Source organism: Cucurbita moschata, unplaced genomic scaffold (assembly GCF_002738365.1).
Source record: "Cucurbita moschata cultivar Rifu unplaced genomic scaffold, Cmos_1.0 Cmo_Scf00007, whole genome shotgun sequence".
In the NCBI taxonomy this organism is placed as follows: domain Eukaryota; kingdom Viridiplantae; phylum Streptophyta; class Magnoliopsida; order Cucurbitales; family Cucurbitaceae; genus Cucurbita; species Cucurbita moschata.
The window spans coordinates 1,231,605-1,252,439 of NW_019268523.1; the positions used below are offsets into that span (position 1 = coordinate 1,231,605).

General features: G+C 40.5%; 6 protein-coding genes across 7 annotated transcripts; 5 read left to right on the plus strand and 1 right to left on the minus strand.

The window, feature by feature from the left end:
- The first annotated feature begins 1,349 nt into the window (after positions 1 to 1,349).
- On the plus strand, positions 1,350 to 3,002 carry LOC111445035 (40S ribosomal protein S19-3). The gene is made up of 4 exons (XM_023083223.1): positions 1,350 to 1,476; positions 2,097 to 2,187; positions 2,271 to 2,454; positions 2,632 to 3,002. Exons 1-4 carry the CDS (start codon positions 1,393 to 1,395, stop codon positions 2,702 to 2,704), a joined length of 432 nt encoding a protein of 143 aa, XP_022938991.1. The 5' UTR covers positions 1,350 to 1,392; the 3' UTR covers positions 2,705 to 3,002.
- Positions 3,003 to 3,131: 129 nt separating this feature from the next.
- LOC111445027 (protein WVD2-like 4) lies at positions 3,132 to 9,664 on the minus strand. Its single transcript, XM_023083214.1, has 8 exons — positions 9,569 to 9,664; positions 4,716 to 5,745; positions 4,580 to 4,625; positions 4,419 to 4,511; positions 4,225 to 4,344; positions 3,799 to 3,897; positions 3,624 to 3,683; positions 3,132 to 3,523 (listed from the first exon to the last, which is right to left on the minus strand). Exons 1-8 carry the CDS (start codon positions 9,597 to 9,599, stop codon positions 3,305 to 3,307), a joined length of 1,698 nt encoding a protein of 565 aa, XP_022938982.1. The 5' UTR covers positions 9,600 to 9,664; the 3' UTR covers positions 3,132 to 3,304.
- Positions 6,819 to 8,540, plus strand: LOC111445030 (BAG family molecular chaperone regulator 8, chloroplastic-like). The gene is made up of 2 exons (XM_023083217.1): positions 6,819 to 7,511; positions 7,599 to 8,540. Exons 1-2 carry the CDS (start codon positions 6,924 to 6,926, stop codon positions 8,343 to 8,345), a joined length of 1,335 nt encoding a protein of 444 aa, XP_022938985.1. The 5' UTR covers positions 6,819 to 6,923; the 3' UTR covers positions 8,346 to 8,540.
- A 208-nt stretch (positions 9,665 to 9,872) lies between the features above and the next one.
- LOC111445036 (membrane-anchored ubiquitin-fold protein 2-like) lies at positions 9,873 to 11,216 on the plus strand. 2 transcript variants are annotated; one of them, XM_023083225.1, is made up of 4 exons: positions 9,887 to 10,353; positions 10,495 to 10,667; positions 10,741 to 10,905; positions 11,000 to 11,216. In XM_023083225.1, exons 2-4 carry the CDS (start codon positions 10,535 to 10,537, stop codon positions 11,053 to 11,055), a joined length of 354 nt encoding a protein of 117 aa, XP_022938993.1. In that variant the 5' UTR covers positions 9,887 to 10,353; positions 10,495 to 10,534; the 3' UTR covers positions 11,056 to 11,216. The 2 variants fall into 2 exon arrangements, with proteins under 2 accessions (XP_022938992.1, XP_022938993.1); XM_023083224.1 differs by having other exon boundaries at positions 9,873 to 10,353; positions 10,741 to 11,216.
- Positions 11,217 to 13,462: 2,246 nt separating this feature from the next.
- Positions 13,463 to 15,847, plus strand: LOC111445034 (chorismate mutase 1, chloroplastic-like). The gene is made up of 6 exons (XM_023083222.1): positions 13,463 to 13,945; positions 14,281 to 14,503; positions 14,587 to 14,673; positions 15,091 to 15,234; positions 15,358 to 15,450; positions 15,540 to 15,847. The coding sequence occupies exons 1-6, from the start codon at positions 13,761 to 13,763 to the stop codon at positions 15,774 to 15,776; spliced, it is 969 nt and encodes a 322-aa protein (XP_022938990.1). The 5' UTR covers positions 13,463 to 13,760; the 3' UTR covers positions 15,777 to 15,847.
- Positions 15,848 to 17,177: 1,330 nt separating this feature from the next.
- On the plus strand, positions 17,178 to 20,729 carry LOC111445028 (probable WRKY transcription factor 3). Its single transcript, XM_023083215.1, has 4 exons — positions 17,178 to 17,692; positions 18,016 to 18,689; positions 18,790 to 18,948; positions 19,905 to 20,729. The coding sequence occupies exons 1-4, from the start codon at positions 17,201 to 17,203 to the stop codon at positions 20,185 to 20,187; spliced, it is 1,608 nt and encodes a 535-aa protein (XP_022938983.1). The 5' UTR covers positions 17,178 to 17,200; the 3' UTR covers positions 20,188 to 20,729.
- The last annotated feature ends 106 nt before the right edge of the window (positions 20,730 to 20,835 follow it).

Sequence of the window (20,835 nt, forward strand, 5' to 3'; positions counted from 1 at the left end):
AAAAAAAAAAAAAAAAAAAAAAACTATGAAAGGACGGCGGATCCAAAAAAATCAACCAGCTTCTGCAAAATGACGACCTGGGTTTTCAATAGAACAATGTAATCAGCAGTTTCCTTGAAGAGCTGCTCTGTTTGGCGGCCCTCGGCGGATTGGGCCGGAATGAGGCTCTGAAGAGCCTCCAACTTGGCCGACACGTCGTCATCGTCGTCGGAGAAGGGCGAAGACGACGTCGTTTGGCCATTTTCGTGGGGATTAGGAGCTCGGACGGCGGAGTAGTGACGGCGGTGGAAGCGTCGGCGGGAGTCAGGTAGAGATCGTTTGGTTGTAGTTCGGAGGTTTGTGAGTGTGTTGGTTTTGGGACTCATTGTTTGTCGCCAATTAGTCGGAGGGTGAAAGGGTGGTTTAAGTAACAGTAGGAAAATTGTTTGCCCCTAGAGGGCAGGTTTATTACCATAATGCCATTGAATTGAATGTCAATTTTGAAAAGAGAGAGTGTTGAGTGTTGGGGGGAAAGAGAGGGCATGGGTGTAATAATGAAAAGAGAAAAGGGGGAATATGTAGTAATGGGCTGGGAAGAGGAGGAGGTTGCATGTGAAAGTGATATGGGGCATGGCTTTGGCAGTGGCAGGCAGCATTGGCAAAGAAGGGGAGAAAGGGTAGGGGAGGGCACATGGGGAGGCACATGCGCAGAGGGGATTTTGGAGGGTAGCCTTTGAGCATGTGACAAAACAAGGGACAGTGCAGAAGCATGAATTTGGTACACACCATGTCCTACACATTCCCTTCCATGCCCCTCTTCTCAACTTGCCTCCTGTCCCCCCTCCCACATTAACTCCATCTCAAAACGCTGGTACTCTGAGATCTCACCTCAGTTTGAGAGGAAATTCTTTATATCTGCTACGAGTGAACTTGAGATGTTACAAATAATATTTGAGACAGCCATTGAGTTGTGTGCCAACAAAGAGGTTAACCCATCCTAGAACGAGGGTGAGGGTGAAATGTTTGGAAGTGGGAGATTGAGTAGCAATTGGGATGTCTTCGGTGGGCTCGGTTTAGTATATGGTTCCTTTTGGGCCATAACCAATGTTTTCCGCAGAGGTTAGCCCATCATATTTGAACTTTCATAATACTCATTATATGATAAATATAAATAATTGATTTACATAATTATATTTTTCAGCCAATTTTTATCTTTTTATCTTTTTATTTTATTTTTTAAACATGTTATAACAATAATCTAAATTATTATTTCATAAAAGAGAAAGGAAAAAAAAAATCCAGAAATGTAACGGGCCAAGCCCAATTGAAGTATCAACTAATATAAGGTGGTGCTGAAGCCCTAGCCCTAGGGTTACTCTCTCTTTTTCACGATCAACTGCACTTGCTCCAAGCATGGCGACGGCAAAAACTGTGAAAGATGTCTCTCCTCATGAATTCGTGAAAGCATATGCTGCTCATCTCAAGAGATCCGGGAAGGTATTGATTTTTTTTTTTTTTTTTTAATTTCTACTGTTTTTTTGTTGATCTAATGGCTTATGGAAGTAATGTGGATTGAAATGAGTGTTTTAGGATGTCGATTTTGGTTATGGAGTGAGGCCTTAGCTCTTTCACGGAGGGTGAAATTGTTTGTGTGTGATTAGGCCTATTTTCGACTTCTGCGGGGTTGTTTGCAGGTTTATGGGTTTTGGTTGTTTCTTTTTTGTATTCGTTTAAACCTTCATGTGCTTCTGATTTATATATGTCGTTGCTTTCGGATTCTTTTGATGAAGATTGCTTTGTTACGAGTATTTGGTAGCGTTAGCACGAACGCTTTAAATATGTCTGTTCTTGTTATTTGTATTTTCTACTTCTCTTTCTGGGCTTCTTGAGTCCTTCTAGGATCTAATTGATTTTGTCTACATGTTCGTCGTAATGTGAGGTTTTAGATCATTCTGCAACCCCCCTAGTTTTTGTTCGCTGTTGTTTGTGCGTATCCTATTAATAGTTTGCGTTCTGTTCCTGGTTTGCTAATCCTTTCGACGTTATATGTTCCTCGTTTGTTAATAAATCGACTAGCATCTGTCTTAATAACTTATCGTTCATTCATTGCCGTGCAGGTTGAACTTCCCCCGTGGACGGATATAGTTAAGACTGCAAGATTCAAGGAGCTTGCACCTTATGATCCAGATTGGTACTATGTGAGAGCTGGTCAGTCTCCAGCATCTTCCACTTGTTTTCCATGCATTATATATACTTTTCATTAGTCTCAATGTCTCACCAAACTTATTCAGCCTCCATGGCTAGGAAAATCTATTTGAGGGGAGGTCTTGGCGTTGGGGCTTTTAAGCGGATTTATGGTGGAAGCAAGAGGAACGGAAGTCGCCCTCCACACTTCTGCGAAAGCAGTGGTGCTATTGCCCGTCACATTTTACAACAGTTGCAGGAAATGAACATTGTTGATGTTGATCCCAAGGGGTGAGTTCAAATGAACATTGTTGATGTTGATCCCAAGGAAATGAACATTGTTGATGTACATCTGATGTTCCAAGTTTTTTGTCAATGTTGATACAACCATGATTTGATTTTATTGCACTGATTTCATATCATGGGGTCATTGTTGATTGATAGTGTTTCTCTCCGAATAACTTACAGTGGCAGGAAAATCACTTCAAGCGGACGGCGGGATCTCGACCAAGTTGCTGGCCGGATAGTTGTTGCCCCCTGATTGATGAATAGAGATTTGTGTGTTTGTGATGAGAGATACGACCGTGAAAATTTTGGAGTCAGCTGTTTGAAAGATAATCGGATGAAGATAAGCTTACTCGCGTTTTTCATGGGTTTTGGATGGTTTCAAGTTCATTTTCATCTCCTTGGTGTGGATTTATGCGTTTTTAGGATGAGATATGTTTTTCAATATTCCGAACAGTCGCCTGGATTATGCTTAGCGACAGTGCATTTGTAGTAATTTTTGAAATATTAAATCATAGAGTTTGTCCACTTAATCTCTTACTTGTTCTTAAATACCATAAGTTTTATGATATCAACTTCCTTTGAAACCTTGTTAAGGTGCTATTTTCAGAACTTCAATTGCTTGGACCATTCCAATCAGTTATAGCCAGGTGATTGCTAACTTGAGCATGTTTACGAACTTATAAATTTAAAGATTTAGTGATTTGCTTGCAAGTTCTGAGAAATTGGAAAGAACAATCTATCCATAAACTCAAATGAAGCCCCCACATTTTTGTTTTGAGCAGGTAGAATGCTGGAGGAGAAAGAGCATAATCTGTGTAAAGCAAGCAACTATAATTTTGGTTGCCTCATTTCTTCATGGTTGAAAGGCATAGTGGTGGTGGCTACCCACATCATTCCAGGGCAAGCAGGACTTGCTCTTCTTCTGCTGTGGGATATGGAACTTTGGTTCCCTTGGTATAGTTGGAAGCTTTGCGGATCTTCGAGGGATGAAGGGCCTATCAAAGTAAGGCATTGGTTGTGCCTTTGGAACCAATTCTTTTCTCAACCTCCTCAGTTCTTCCTCCTCCGCCATCTGTGTTAGGTATCAAAAAACACCACCACCATTGTTGTCTTAGATGAAAAAACAAACAAACAAACAAAACCAACGTATATGAATAGTCATCCTTTTCTACCTTCTGCTGTTTCTCTCTATCCATCTTGTACTGCTCTATCAGACTCAACTTCTCTGCTACCTTCATTAACCAAAACAGAACATGGATTTTAAGTTTTGGGTTTTTCCCTACTTCTCATACAGTGTTTAAATGTAGGATTTGTTTTCGTTCGAAAAATATGGGAGGAAAAAATCACCTGATTATCAAACTCGGCCCTCTCTACTGCCCTTACATCACTGTGGAGAACCAGATCCACTGGTCTTGTATTTTCCTTCACAGGAGGTTTTACAAGGCACTGCAAATGGAAATGAACGTTTTTTTGTTTGAGCGAGTTGAAGTTTAGTTCCTGTAACAGTTCAAGACCACTGCCAGCAGATATTGTCCGCTTTTGCTCGTATCAACGTCAGCCTCACGGTTTTAAAACGCGTCAACTATTGAGAGGTTTCCACACCCTTATAAGAATGTTTCGTTGCTCTCTAACCGACGTGAGATCTCAAAATCCACCCCTTCTAGGGGCCAGCGTCCTTGCTGACACGCCGTCAGTTAACGGTAGATTTGGGCCATTACAGTTCCATCCACCAACAAAAAAGCTGGAAGAAATAGGAAATGGGAGATCTTTTACCTCTGGCTCATCAGTTGTCCAAGGAAGACCTTGAGCAATTGGTATTCTCTGTCTCTCTTGCTCCATCATTGTTTCTTGTACCCTCTTCAGAAATTCTTCTCCCTTCTCCTTACCTCTTTGCTACAAATTCAAAACAAACAAAGAGTTAGAGACTTTCAGCTGAAATTTTGGTTGTCTATTCCCATTTTTCTTACCTCTGTTCTGAGCTTAAACGGTTTTTGCCCAGTGACTTTCAACTGCCTTTTCTTCCATCTACTTCCGCCTAATGTGCCATCCGATTCAGTGCTCTGTAAACCAAAACATCATTACAATTACCAATAACTTAACTCAACAGTTGAGACTTATCTCCACTTACATTTCTTCTGCTTCTTCTTCCACCATGGGAAGTCCTGCTTGAAATACTGAATTTCGAAGAAAGAAACCACCAAGAGTTAGAGTTAGAGTTAGCCCATAAGAAAACAAGGTATGGTACAAGTAACTAAGCTACCAACCTTCCACGAGAGCTGTCCCAAGATGATGAAACTGAAGCTGCAGGATCCAAAGCACGATTTTCTGATGTAAAAAACAGTTCTGATGGGCAAAATGAAGAAGATGAGCCCTGCATTTCGGAAACCTTTGGAGGAGGTAATCCTGGCAATGCCCATTTAATCACCTTGTTCTTCTCTTCCATGGCCTTCTCTTGGTTTTCTGATAGCTCATCCGAATCTTTCGAAACACGTATAGTTCTGAGCTTCTCAAACGCCATTACCAAATGCTTAACCTTACCAGATCCCGTTTCTGGAACACTATTCCTAGCGGTCTCCAGCAGCCTTTCCCTTCGCCTCTTGATCACCGAACTACTCACTTGTTCAGGCGATTCACTCTCTCCATTAACATCAAATGCCTCTGCTTCAGCCCTGTCTTCATTTTGAAGGTCTTGAATCATTAATTTCCTCTCCATTTCTTCTTCTAGGTCAATCTCAGCCCTAATCGACCCATCCAACTGCTCCGTTTCATCGATCTCCCCAATACCGCCGCTCTGATTCTTGAAAAACTCCTCCTGAGAAGCCCTAAGAGTCTCGTAAGCCAAACACAGACATTTCTTCGCATCACTCCGAGTATTAACTTCACACTTACAATCAGTCTTACATTTACCAGATTTCTCGTTCTTTGAATTCTTCTTCGCCACCACAAACTTCCTCTCCCTGATCTTGTACTTCGGTGAGTTCAAAACCGCGCTAGGGTTTTTCGCGGCTGATTTCTGAGCTGTCTTTGCAGATTTCATCGAAGGAGAAGATTTCCAGAGCTTTGGAACTGAGCTAATCGAATCATTAACATTCGGATTCGTATTCTCAGAATTCTCCGACACTTCTTGAATCATCTTCAATCCAGATCCCGTTGAATCTTTCACAGGGGTCACTGTTCCGCCGTTCTTGCCGATCGAACCCATTTGCTTAAGACTATAATACAGATAAAAATGGGTGGAAAAATCTGTCGCCGGTGGAAGGGCGGGGAGGAGCGTCGATTCGATCGTCTTCAGAACTGAAAGTGAATTGAATCGAAAGGATATATACGAGAATAAGGCGGAAAATGGGAACGTTGAGCTCAAAGCGCACTGCGTAACGGCTAGTATTTGTGGGCCTTCCGATTAAAATTTTGAAAATGTATTAAGCTCCCTGACCGTTGGATTAACCCTAGAGGAGCTTGTTTTGATCGATTTAACTTGCACTTAAAGCAACGGTTGTGATTATGCCCCACTAACGAGAAAAGATGCCAAAGACGATAGGTTATTACAAAATTGTCCTTTTATTAATTTATCAATATTACAAAACTAAATTATAGAAAATACTTATTTTTATTTATTAAATGCGAATGAATTTTCAAAAATATTATTAAACTTTCAAAAAAATTTATTAATAATTTTAATCTAAAAAAAAATCTTTTTTCTCTTATAAGGATGAAATATATATATATATATATATATATATATATATATATATATATATATATATAATGTTCGTAATTTCTAAAAATTTTAAATAGTTTTTAACAATTAAAAAATCTATAATATAATTTTGGTTTAGAAAGTGCACACATATTATTTAATGGGTTGAAAATATATGTATATTAAGTGGGGCAGAGACAATAATAGGGCGACAGGGAAAGTCACCGAATGGGCCAGTATTTTTCATCAGTTTGTCCTATATTGAAAAAAAAAAAAGCGTGGAAGGACATTGCAGATGTCCAGGATGGACACGACTTCTTCTAACGCTAGAAGACCACTGGAAGACACCTGGGACCAGAGCATGTCGTGAAAGAAGCACACTGGGCGTGCTTTGACCGTGTCTCCGAAGCACAGTTAAACGTAGATATCATGAACGCGAGTTGCAGGATATATTTATATTAAGTGGGGCAAAGACGAGAATATAAACTCATCTCTATCATCATTTACGTAATAGAAAAATTTCTGACTTACTCTCCATTCTCTATCTAGACCGAGAATCCTCTCATGTTTGGTGCAGGTCCACGAGGGTAAAATGGACATTTTACCCATTTCGTACTCTAATTCTTTTATAGTGGGAAAAAAACATTACACATGTGGGTATAAATAATATTCGTTGGGGAAAAACGCAAAAAGTTCGCCAAAATCGAAACCCCTTAAGCCCTCGAAGAATCTCCATCTCTTCCTAGCTGACCAAGCTTCTAACTTCAAGCCTCTAATGGCCTCTCATCACTATCCTCATCAAACCCATCTTTCCCCCGCCTGTTGCTGCGGCGGCGATTTCACCACTCCCTGCTTCCAAACCCACCACCACTCTCCTCCGCTGCCACCGTCTCCCTCCGACCCCCTTCTTCAAGCTCTTGCTTCTCAAATCCTTCAATCCGCCCAGTTTCAGCAGTTTTCTCAGTACCCAAGTCTTCGTACCCAGAAATTTCAATCGCATTACCAATTTCAACCCCAAAATCAGAAGCGCTTTCGCGAGCAAGAACTTCCCCAAGTCGTCCACCATCCTACCATCTCCTCTCTTCTCTCCCGCATCGAAGCCCTTGAATCCTCTCTCCATCGAGTTTCTGGTTCTCATGTTTCTTTGCAATCTCTCCGGCAAGTTGCCGCGAGTACAATCCAGACACATTTTCGAGCGTTCCTTGTCCGCAGATCGCGAGCACTTAGAGAGCTCAAAGATCTCGCCATCATCAAGTCTAGATTTGAATCTCTCCAATCGTCGCTGTCCACTGAACTCTACTTTGATCGTAACGCCATTTCTCTCGAAATAATGGATTTGCTTCTCCATCTGGACTCCATTCAGGTAATTGTCGTTTGGTGGATGTATTTCATTTCTTCTACTTTCATTATAATTGATTCTAATTGATCTTCTCCATGATCTTCTTCTCAGGGCAGTGATCCAATGGTCAAAGATAGCAAGAAGTGCATTATCAGAGATTTGGTTCAGCTTTGGGAACGGATTGATTCCTTTGCTGTGAAGAGGAACAGACTTCCACTTAAGGCAATGAGAAATGCGAGGTTAGTTCAAAATGTCAATAAATCTATTGTTTCTAATCCTAAGCTTAAAAGCTATGAGAATCATAAAGAGACTATTGAGGAATTAAGGAACAGAGTTGAAAAGATTTGTGAGCAGATTTTTGAGAATGATGGGAAAGAACTGAATCTTAAAAGGTTTCACCATGTTGGTGACGTTGATGAGGGGAAGGAGGAGGAGTCCCCTAGAACAATTATCAAAGATAACAATCAAACTCAAAATGGGAAGCTTGCAAAAGGGCAACATATTGGAGCTAGAGTGAAGAAAAGTGTTGGATTTGCTGAGAATGGAAATATCTGTAGGGTTTTAGGCAGCAACAGTCCACATGAAGAAGATTATGGTGTTTTGGATGAAGAAAGGGATTCAAGTGATGAGCTTGTGGAGATTAAGGAGTTTTCTGAGGTAGCTGAGGAAGATGGTGATAATGAAGAAGCACATGGAGGAGATGGTGGATCTCCAGAGGTCAGTGATGGAGAAAGAAACCGTCGAAGGACGATGACCAGTGGCCATGGAGGTGTTGCATTCTCTGCTCCCTTGCCATTGAAGATGGAGAATAAAGCGGAGGTTATGAAGAACAGAAAGTGTGTGAAAATTCTGGGATGAGTATGTAGTTTCTAACCAACTGCTAGTTTTCTTTTTGGATTTGGAAATCTCTATTGGGTATGGCATCTGGTTTGTTCTCATTGTTTGAAGAAGGTTTGATCTTGTAGTTGATGCTTCTGGAGTTTGTAACACCTTCCTGGATATATACAACCAATTTTTATGAATTAACATAATATTTATGAATTTTCTTCAACATGTCGTAAGTGTGTGATTATTGGGTGAGAATCGTTCATCAATTTTGGGCTATACACAACTGGAATCAGTTCGTTCTTGCTCATTGTGGTCATTGAAAAGATCCCACAAAACAAAGATTCATTTTGCAGCAATCCCGGAAGAACAGATTTCGGGTCTGAATATGGTCTTAGTTGCTGAGAAATCTGGTATTATTAGTTCTTCATGCAGGGATATCGCCTAGGTTCAGTATATTTTGGGATATAGCGGAAATGCATACAATACTGAACACCTCATGTGAGGTCCCACATCGGTGGGAGAGGGGAACAAAACATTCTTTATAAGGGTGTGGAAACCTCTCCCTAACTGACACGTTTTAAAAACCTTGAGTGGAAGCTTGAAAGGAAAAATCTAAAGAAGACAATATTTGCTAGCGGTGGACTTGGGCCATTACAAATGGATTATGAGATCCCATGTCGGTTGAAGAAGGGAACAAAGCATTTTTTATAAGGGTGTGGAAACCTCTCACACGTTTTAAAAACCTCAAGGGGAAGTCTAAAAGGAAAAGTTCAAAGATGACAATATCTGCTAGTCCGGCTTGGGCTGTTACATCTTACCACATAGCTGTTATGTATCGAGGCGCAAACGACGTTAGATCCCTCGGTGAGTGTTTTTCCATATGGTTGGTCACCTTCATCTTTTACTTTTCTTCTTAGTGTACCACATTTGTGCTTTATATTGATAATATATGATGACTTTGAGGACAAAGTCCGGGAGATTGATAGGCTACTCTGGTTTAATAAGAAGTGGAGCCTTCGATACTCTAATTATTAATGATCAGTGTTGACATTACCTTCATTACTCCAAAGTAATTAGATTTTATCGGTCTTACATCATCTATTTCGTAAACAAAAGAAAGTTCAAATCAATTTCTCTCCACAAAACTAATTGAAGAGGCATACCCCACATTGACATTGATTTGGTTGGACCCTCATCCCATTCGTCTTTTCTTCAACATTATCTTACTGTAATTGAAATGATGAATTCAATACCTATGCGTTGATTAATGCCAATTAATTGCATTAAATAAGCAATTGATTGGCCGTTCAAAGTTCTAGTGGAGAAATCTAAATGGCTTATCTAGGGTGTGTTGTGTGTGGTCGATTGCTTTTATGCTCTCTTTCGATAATTTTTATGTCTCGTTCTCAATGCGGGATTAGAGACTAGGCATACCTCTTCTGTCCAATAACTACACGAATTCGAACTAGCTGATTCACTTGGCAGTGAAAGTGAGTGTCTTATAATCACCTACAAACATTTCGAGAAAAATTTTAGTTTTATTCAGCATTTTAGGAATCTTTTTGTTTATCAGTTCATAAGCCGTCTCCGGCGTGTATATTAAATGAGAATATCTGGTTCGCATCCTTTTTCATCTCTGAAAATCTCTTCTTCTCGCATCTATCACTCAATGTGATGCTTCTATTACCGGCATGAATGATTTGGGTTTGGGGTTTTGACCTTCTGAGATGTGAGTTTATGTGGGGAAAAGTCAATTTCTTGCATTGTTTAGGTAATAGGTACTGTATATTTTTTCTATGATAAAGAACTGTGGCCTTTTCTACTTCCTCGGAGCTGTTTAAATTAGGCGTAAATATTACGATTGGGTAATCCATTTTAATCATGGGCACATCAAGAAATCAACTTTTAAGAATGGAGTCATTGACCCCAGATTTAGAAGACTTTGATAACTCTGGAGGAGCTTCATCTCTGAGTTCTTCTTTGATCTTCTTTGCGAGAGAGCATCGGGGTTTTCTTCACTTCCAATCTCTGAATCAAGGTTAATCAATTTCTATGGGTGTTTTCTGAATCAATTTCATTTTGCGATTCCGCAAATTCCCCTCTCTTAAAATCAGTGTTCATAGAGGATTGATTGATTGATTGATTGAATTTCGTTTTCTGGGTTTCTCTGTTTTTGCAGAATCCAAATTTTCCGTGATTGATTGAAGAGGCGAGCCAATATGGGTGGAGTGGAAGATCAATTGGATATCAAGTTTCGATTGAACGATGGGTCTGATATCGGTCCCAAAACCTTCCCTGCTGCCACAACCATAGCAACCTTGAAACAAAGCATTCTTGCTCAATGGCCAAGAGGTGTGCGAAATTTGAACATCTTTTCCTTTACTTGAATTCCCATCCTACGCTGATGTTGTATTTGGTTGAGCAGGAAAGGAGAACGGTCCAAGAACAGTAAAGGATGTGCAGCTAATAAGTGCAGGAAAAATCTTAGAGAATAACAGAACAGTGAATGATTGCAGAAGCCAATTATATGACATTCCTGGTAGTGTTACAACCATGCACGTTGTTATCCAACCTCCAAGTTTGGAGAAAGGTATGATCTGTTCTATAGAATCAATATTGCACTTTGATTGCTTGACAAAGATAGAACTTGAAACCATTCAGCACTGTTTTGTTTGGCTGAGCAGAGAAGAAAGGTAGCGACCCATCAACACAAAACAAGTGTGTTTGTGCTATACTATAAAGATGGGGAAGAGGAGGATGGGGTATTTATGGAGATAAGCCAGTTTGTAGAACAGATCTATTATGAATAGCTTCATTTGTTGTTTAAATTGATTTTGTGGAACCCTTCTGCAATCTCAGATGTTTGTGGTGAAAGGTTTTATATACTTAAAAGTTGCAGTTAGAAATGGTATTAGAGTGACGTCGAGTGGTGTGCCAGTGAGGACGCTAAGCTCCAAAGCGGGTAGACACCAGACAGTGTGTTAGTGAGGACGCTAAGCTCCAAAGAGGGTAGACACCAGACAGTGTGTCAGTGAGGACACTAGACCTTAAAGTGGTGGATTGTGAGATCACACGTCGTTGGGAGAGGAGAATGAAATATTCTTAATAAGGGTGTGGAAACCTCTCCCTAACATACACATTTCAAAATCTTGAGAGGCAGTGTGTCAGTGAGGACACTGGGCCTTGAAGGGGTGGATTGTGTGTCAGTGAGGACACTGGGCTTGAAGGGGTGGATTGTGAGATCACATGTCGGTTGGAGAGGAGAATGAAATATTCTTAATAAGGGTGTGGAAACCTCTCCCTAATATACACATTTCAAAATCTTGAGAGGCAGTGTGTCAGTGAGGACACTGGGCCTTGAAGGGGTGGATTGTGTGTCAGTGAGGACACTGGGCTTGAAGGGGTGGATTGTGAGATCACATGTCGGTTGGAGAGGAGAATGAAATATTCTTAATAAGGGTGTGGAAACCTCTCCCTAACATACACATTTCAAAATCTTGAGAGGCAGTGTGTCAGTGAGGACACTGGGCCTTGAAGGGGTGGATTGTGTGTCAGTGAGGACACTGGGCTTGAAGGGGTGGATTGTGAGATCACATGTCGGTTGGAGAGGAGAATGAAATATTCTTAATAAGGGTGTGGAAACCTCTCCCTAATATACACATTTCAAAATCTTGAGAGGCAGTGTGTCAGTGAGGACACTGGGCCTTGAAGGGGTGGATTGTGTGTCAGTGAGGACACTGGGCTTGAAGGGGTGGATTGTGAGATCACATGTCGGTTGGAGAGGAGAATGAAATATTCTTAATAAGGGTGTGGAAACCTCTCCCTAACATACACATTTCAAAATCTTGAGAGGCAGTGTGTCAATGAGGACACTGGGCCTTAAAAGGGTGGATTGTGAAATCACACGTCGGTTGGAGAAGAGAATGAAATATTCTTAATAAGGGTGTGGAAACCTCTCCCTATTTTACACATTTCAAAATCTTGAAAAGAAGATCAAAAGAAAAAACCTAAAGAGAACAAAATGTATAAAACAAAATGGAGACGTCCAGTAGTATCAGCCTTCAAGAGGGCCAAAGACATTCAGTCCTCACACACGGCCCAAACATCTCACTTTTCGAACATAGTGTATCACGGTTATGTTTGTCATAAACGTATTGATTGTGGTTGCGTGTCGGATGTTTCTATCATGTTTGTCGAGGTGTTTTGCCACAGTTTCATGCTCGTATTCTATAAATCATTTTATTTCAAAAGTGATTCAAGGCTCGATCACACGACTAAATTATCTATAAAATTTGATTTTCCCCATTTTTATATTACCCACCCTCCCATTTAAGAAGATGGAGAAGTAAAGGGCCCAGAGGCCCACATCAAATCCAATTACAGATGGACCCAAGCAGCCACAGCCCAATAACAAGCTTTAATTGCATCTTTCAATGGGCCCTTCTCCTACCCTACCCATCAGGCCCAACCAGATCCAGATTCCTATATGCAAATGGTGCAATTGGATATGACATGACACGTGGCTAGATTTCAGCATGCCAAGTCACTCATTTTAAGGCTTGTGGATTGGCCAAACCTTTAATGACGTGGCCTTTTGATAGCCAAGTCACTCCTTTTAATTTGATAGGATAAGTCACATTTTCTGAATGAGTAGCTTAAATTTTCTCGATACCGTCCATGTTTACAAATCCAATTATATTAAATAAAAACAAATTTTCAACCGCCAATTAGTTGTTTGTTAATAATATTTAATAAATATATTTTTGGATGCAACTTAATTATAAATTCTAACGGATTACCGTTAAATTCAGAAAAATAAAATAAAAATTTTTTTTTTCTTCCCATTATGCAGTTAATAAAAACTTGTGTAATAACAGTTTCAGTCTCTTATTTTTTAAATTTAATAAAACATGGGTTTATTTCAATACTAAAAAAAACACATTTTAAAAATCAAAATCATATATTTCTTCATTTATTTATAAATAAATAAATTTATTATATTTATTTATGAATTTTAAATCCAATTAATTTCGAGAATAATAGAGGCCACGTGGGTTTATAAAAAAAAGAAAAAAAGAAAAAAGGAAAACAGTTGAATTCATGGGGTGCAAGTCTAATCCAACAACAACCCAGACCTGGAAAATTAGAGCTTGGTGGTGGTGGTGGTGGTGGTAGGTACCAGTAAAGCGAGTTAGGTGAAGGTAAACGATCATCAAAATTGGAGGACTTACTTGACCAATGGCGGTTCTTGGCTTGGCCATGGAATCCTGCATCACCCACTGACCCCACTCCCTCCCTCCGCACCACCATCAACAAACCGCATTCCATACCTTTTTCATGCCCTTCCTTCTCACCTCCCACTTCCATTTCCTCCCTTAATAAACCCCTTCTTCTTCCTTCTCTCCCTCTCTAGATTCCCTTTTCATTTTCTGTTTCCCTCTTAAAATGGAGGCTAAGCTGCTTTTTACTTCCTTCCCTGCAACCTCTGCGGCTCGTCTCTCCAAGCTCTCCACACCCACCTGCGTTTTTGCCTCCTATGGTGGGAAGAATCGTAGGTTTTTGCCTCTCCATTCGAGTTTGCCTCATGGAGCTGCCCTTCGTTCTGTTCAAGCCTCTGTGGCGTCTGCTGGGTATCTTACTCTTCTTCGTTTTACCTCTCTTTTCATTTGCTTTCCTTATGGCTTTACTGGGTGAACTCTGATTTTACAATCTTCTTGATTATTATTATTTCATTTCAACTGATGGGCCTCTGTATACACTTTCTTTCAACTCGATTAGATTCTTATATAGTGAACTTTTGAGTTTGATGTTAAATTATAGAGGTAGATCAGTTTCTGTGATTAGATCCTTTCCAAATTGCTGTTGAGTTCATTGCATATAAAAACATGGTGTTTGCTGCTAGAATTCAAGCATGTTTCTGGTAGAATAAGCTGCAAATTTAGAGGGTTTGTTTATGATATCGTAGACCATCACCAAAATCAAGGGTGGACATCAGTGAGAACTTGACCTTAGAGGCAATAAGATCCTCATTAATCTCTCAGGAGGACAGCATTATCTTTAGTCTTTTAGGGAGAGCTCAGTACTGTTATAATGGTGATACATACGACCCCAATACTTTCTCCATGGATGGCTTCAGTGGCTCTTTAGTGGAGTTCTTGGTCATGGAAACTGAAAAGCTGCATGCCCAGGTACTTCCAACATTCTAAATGGATGAACAAAAAGAGTTAAGGTTAATGTTTTATGTGTTATGGAAACATTTTTTGCTCATTAGGTGGGAAGATACAAGAGCCCTGATGAACATCCTTTCTTCCCCAACGACCTACCTGCTCCATTGTTGCCTCCGCTTCAGTATCCACAGGTGAGTATTAACCTCCATGACTTCTCAAGTCCTTAAAAATGTGTTAGAACATCATTTCCAACATCCCTCGAGCTAAAACAGCTGTCACAGCCTAAGTCCACCGCTAACATATATTGTTCTCTTTGAGTTTTTTCTTTCGAGTTTTCCCTCAAGGTTTTTAAAACGCGTCTGCTAGAGCAAGGTTTCTATGCCCTTACAAAGAATGCTTCGTTCTCCATTTCAGCTATCCCAAGAGAGAACTTCACTCTTGGAACTAGAAAACTAGGTGGATGGTTCAAATATATGATGTTTCTATGAACTATCATCTATCCAAGCCAAATATCTCGTCCTACCGATCAATCCGTCGTGCTTGCTTGTGTGTATGAGTGAATAGTGTAACGAATAACGTAGTTTGTCACCGATTTTGATGGAAAATAGGTACTACATCCTCCCGCAGATTCCATTAATATAAACAGCAAAGTATGGAGCATGTACTTCAGGGATCTGATACCAAGATTAGTGAAGGAAGGAGACGATAGCAATTATGGATCTACTGCTGTTTGTGACACCATTTGCTTGCAGGTCTGCATCCATGACTATCTCAACCATGCACACTGACTTTCTATGACCATTAGACAATCATGAGCAACCCCATCTACATTAACACGACCAAATTTCCCATGTCGTATGTTCCAATCATTGCAGGCTCTATCAAAGAGAATCCATTATGGAAAGTTCGTAGCAGAAGCAAAGTTTCGAGAATCGCCCGATGCATACGAGGCTGCAATAAGGAAGCAAGTAATGTTTCTTCTATTACAATACACCATTGCTTGATTCCTGCGTGTAATTTGCCTCGTTCTACATAATTACGGTGCTGAGTTTTGAAGGACAAAGAGAAACTGATGGAGATGCTGACGTTCCCGATCGTCGAGGAGGCGGTAAAAAGGAGAGTCGAAACGAAAGCGAAAACATTCGGGCAAGAGGTTCCTGTTAACATAGAGGAAACACATGCTGCTCCAGTTTACAAAATAGAACCCAGTTTGGTTGCTGAATTGTATGGAGAATGGATCATGCCATTAACAAAGGAAGTTCAAGTTCAATACTTGTTGAGAAGATTAGATTGATTTGCAGTTAATCTTCAGACTCGATGCTTTAAGAAGCTTAATAATAGATGAAGTTGGAAGTTTTCTTATAATTCTTTGCATATATATTTAATAACAAATCTAATAATTCTATGAACGTTTGTTTGTTTATAAATATATTAATTAATTAAGAGTATTTCACAAATTTCCACGTGGACAGATTGTTATGGATTTTATTCTCTTGAATGTCTTAAATTTTATTATTAGGCGACCATTATGTGACATAAAAAATTGCCAGCTTGGATCATAGTTGAGCCCACGTATTGTACACGTGTTATTTTTCTCAACCATATAATTATTTATTAATAAATGATGAATATTAAATAAAAAATTGAAATATTTTTGTAATTTCATCTATTTGAAAGGGTAAAATTGTAGGCGAGAAAGATTAGGGCAAAAGAAGAAGAAAAGTCAAATAAGATTTCATTTTGGAGTACGGAAACATCAGGTTGTTTTTGGAAATTGGGACCCACTTTTTTTTTTCTTTTTTTTTTTTTATCATTTTATATTTAAATTTAAATATGTCTTTGCTAACGTACACGACACGTAGTCCCGCAGGTGAATTCACATGTCTGTGTGTCGTAATCCAAATTCATAGCGTACGCTAAAATGCACTAAAAATATGATGTCCTATGGTTGGGGAGGAGAACAAATTATCCTTTATGTGCGAAAAACTTTTCTTAGTAAACGCGTTTTAAAGCTTTGAAAGAGAAAGTCCAAAGAGGACAATATCTGCTAGCAGTGGATCTGGGGCGTTACAAATGGTATCAGAGCCAGACACTGAACGATGTGCTAGCCTTCTCGCTATTCCCCGAAGGGAGTAGACACGGGGCGGTGTGCTAGTAAGAACACTTGGCCTTAAAGGGGGTGGATTTGGTGGTGGTCCCACGTCTCTTGGAGAAAGGAATGAGTGCCAGCGAGGACGCTAGGCCTCGAAGGGGGTGGATTGTGGTAGACACGAGGCAGTGTGCCAGTAAGGACGATGGGCCTCAAATGAGGTCCTTGAAAAGGGGTAGACACGAGGCGGTGTGCCAGTAAGAACGTTGGGCCTCAAAGGAGGTCTCCGAAAAGGGGTAGACACGAGACGGTGTGCCAGTAAGAATGCTGAGCCTCAAAGGGGGTCCCTTAGCAAACACGTTTTAAAGCCTTGAGGAGAAGCCCGAAAGGGAAAGTCCAAAGAGGAGAGCAGACGAGTTTTAAAGTTTTGGGGGAAAATTCGAAAGAAAAAGTCTAAAGAAGAGGATAATATCTGCTCGGATGAAGTTTTATAGCTTGTTCAATGGAGTGGGTGTTGAAGAACAAGAAAAGTGATAGATCCCAACAAAGTCAAACGTGGTGTACAATGAGTAAAAATATTTTAAGAAGGTAAGAATTAAGGGGGGGGGTTGAGATAAAGATGGCAACAAATGTTCCCAATCCTCAAATCCCCAAATTGGGAGCACTTTTGTAAGAAACAGAGAAATTCAGAGACTGAGGAGGAGCTGAACCAAAAAAGAAACACAAGCACAGCTTCATCAATGGCTAAGAACAAGGACGACCACTCTGCCAGACCTCCACCCCGCCCGACTATCACTCTGCCACCACGTCCTTCCATGGAGGCCTTTTTTGCTGGTGGACCCACTGGGCTTAGCCCTGGCCCTATGACTCTCGTCTCTAGTTTCTTCGCCGACGCTGCCGTTGACTCGCCGTCTTTCTCCCAGCTTCTCGCCGGAGCCATGGCCTCTCCGATAGCTATGGGGTTTTTGGGAACTGGGTCTACGCCCAATTCGGAATCGGAATTTGGGTTGAAGCAATCGAAGCCGATGAATTTAGTCGTGGCTCGGTCTCCTTTGTTCTCGGTCCCGCCGGGGCTTAGCCCTTCTGGGTTGCTTAATTCGCCGGGGTTTTATCCTCCCCAGGTAAAATTGGAACTACCCATTTGATTCATGGATGGCTTCTTGTATTCTGCTGCTCTCAGATTTCCTTTTCTTCTGCGTTGAATTTTTTTTGTGGTGTTTTTAGGTCTTGAGTTGAGAACTTTCTTTTATCTGTTCATGATTTTGATGGTGAAATCTGGTTGTTGGTGATGTTGAACATGTTTGGATAGCATTTGAGAGTTTGAACAAAACAAACGTTATCTATGGAAACTTGAAGTTTATGTTTGTTTAATATTTGTTCTTTCAAGGTTATGTTTATGTACTCATCAAATTTCCAATTGATTTGTTGATTAAATTCTTCGTAGAGTCCGTTCGGGATGTCACACCAGCAGGCATTGGCTCAGGTGACTGCTCAAGCGGCATTGGCGCACTCTCATATGCATATGCAGCAAGCTGAATATCAACATTCCTCAATACCAGTTTCTACCGAACCGTTGATACGCGATCCATCGTTTACTCTTGATGAAGCATCTCTGCAGTTAATATTACCCTCCACGTCCGATACGAAAAGTCTCGTTCCAGAATCGACAGAAGTCTCTCATCCTGATAGAAAGTATCAACCTCCTCCTCCACATGCTGCCTCTGATAAACCTGCAGATGATGGCTATAACTGGCGTAAATATGGACAGAAGTTGGTTAAGGGCAGTGAATATCCACGAAGCTATTACAAATGCACTCATTTGAATTGCCCCGTAAAGAAGAAGATCGAACGCTCACCTGATGGACAAATTACTGAAATTATTTACAAAGGCCAGCACAACCATGAACGTCCTCCAGCCAACAAACGCGCTCGAGATAATAGCGAACCGACTGGATGTACAAATTCTTCGACGAAGCTTGAATGTGGTTTGCAAAATCAAGCGGGAATTTTGAACAAGTCGAGTGAAAATGTGCAAGTAGGATCTAGTGACAGTGAAGAACAAGGTGATACAGAGATAACGGATGACAGAGATGAAGATGAGCCAAATCCAAAGAGGCAGTATGTGTATTATTTTACTGTGTATCTATCTTGCTTTGGCTATTGGGATAAAAAAACAACGAAAAACTGAGCCTTTTGTGGCTTTTGTTCATGAGTGCAGGAACATTGAAGCAGGGACATCTGGGGTTGCCTTGTCTCACAAGACACTCACAGAACCAAAAATCATTGTTCAAACAAGAAGTGAGGTTGACCTGTTAGATGATGGTTATAGGTGGCGCAAGTATGGGCAGAAAGTGGTTAAAGGAAATCCTAATCCGAGGTAGTTACTTCAAATTCTGTTTGTCCTAGTATTTTTTCAGATTATCCGTAGTACCTCGGCGGTATCTGCAAGCGTAAGCTTAGGCTTCGCCATATCATTACCCTGGAAATCGTTGTCATTCCCTATGATAAGCTTGCTTTCTTTTCTTTCTGAACTTTCAAGATTTTTACATGATGTTCTTGAAGGTCATAACTCATAAGAGGATCCATGGGACATCATTTTCCTATGACTTCTCTTTTTTTAATCTACTGGAATGGCCTGTAGTTGCGTGAAATCTCATATCGATTGGAGAGGGGAACGAAACATCCCTTATAAAGGTGTGGTAACCTCTCCTTAGTAGACACGTTTTATTAAAATCTTGAGAAGGGTGTGGAAACCTCTCCTTAGTAGACACGTTTTAAAATCTTGAGGGAAAGCCCAAAGAGGACAATATTTGCTGGCAGTGGGCTTGGACTGTTACAAATGGTATCAGAACCAGACACTGAGTGGTGTGCCAACGAGGACGTTGGACCTCTGAGGAGAATGGATTGTGAGATCCCACATTGGTTGGAGAGGGATTTCAAGCATTCCTTATAAGGGTGTGGAAACATCTCCCTAAGTGATGCGTTTTAAAACCTTGAGGGGAAGCTGTTGAAGGGAAATTTCAAAGAGAACAATATTTACCAGCAGTGGGCTTGAACTGTTACAAGTTGACTTCAATAACATGCACCGAGTTTGTATGTCGGACAGATACTTTGTTGTCAATTTGATAACGGAAATGTTCAACCTAACAGTTGATAATGGAAATGTTCGGATTTTATGTAGTCCTGTGTACTCGAAAGTGCAGTATACCACGGAATGATAAGAACTTTCCAGTTGATTTTAACTCTCCCTGGTGATTTTGTTGCTAAGATAGATAGAATTTAGGATCGACATTTGATTTGTGGTTTTGATCACTTCTTATAACCTGTGAACAGGAGCTACTACAAATGCACTAGTGCTGGGTGCAACGTCCGAAAGCATGTCGAGAGGTCTTCAACGGACTCGAAAGCTGTCGTAACTACGTACGAAGGGAAACATAACCATGATGTTCCAGCAGCTAGAAACAGCAGCCACCACACAGTCAACAATACCGTGCACCAGATCAAACCACATAAAGTTGTAGCTCAGAAACATCCATTACTCAAAGAGTTGGAATTTGGAAGTAATGAGCAGAGACGTGCCGTTTTGCGGCTGAAAGAAGAGAAAATCACCGTGTAAAGTGCTACAACAATACCTTCCATGGGAACAGGAGGTCAGTAGTTGATTTCAAGTGTATGCGTATGAGGCAAAAGAGCTCCATTTGCCTAATGTTCCTCTAATCCTGATGCCAAAGGAGATGCAGGGAGGTCAGTCATGTTGATATTATGATCGCAAATAATGTTATTACTTGTGTCTCTCTGCTTCCTGAGGCCATTTCACCGCTGCAGTTGAGTTGAAGGGTCTAAACAGCATCCGACAAGGTACAGGAAGTGGGGTAACCTTCTCTGTCATTTTAGAAGCCTGCTGTGTAGTGTGACTTGCAAAATTCAAACTAGACATTGTTATGTACTGTAAAATTTCATTGTTTTGTTATGTAGTTCATCAGTTTATACCAAAATATGAACTGTACAAATTGTAGTTGTGTGTATAAAGTTGATAATCTTTATATTGTTTGGTTGAAGATGGGCTGTGGATACAGTTTCATTGGGAAGTTGCTATGTACTTCTCTGCATTTGGTTGTGAAAAACAATGAAAAGGTTGGATTTGAAGTGGACCCTTTTGGCATTTTGCTTCTACCTTTATGTTTCATCATCTATTGAAGAAGTGGTTTGACTGTTCCGGTGAGAACCCACTTCAACGAGAGAGAGGAAAGAGTGCCAACGAAGT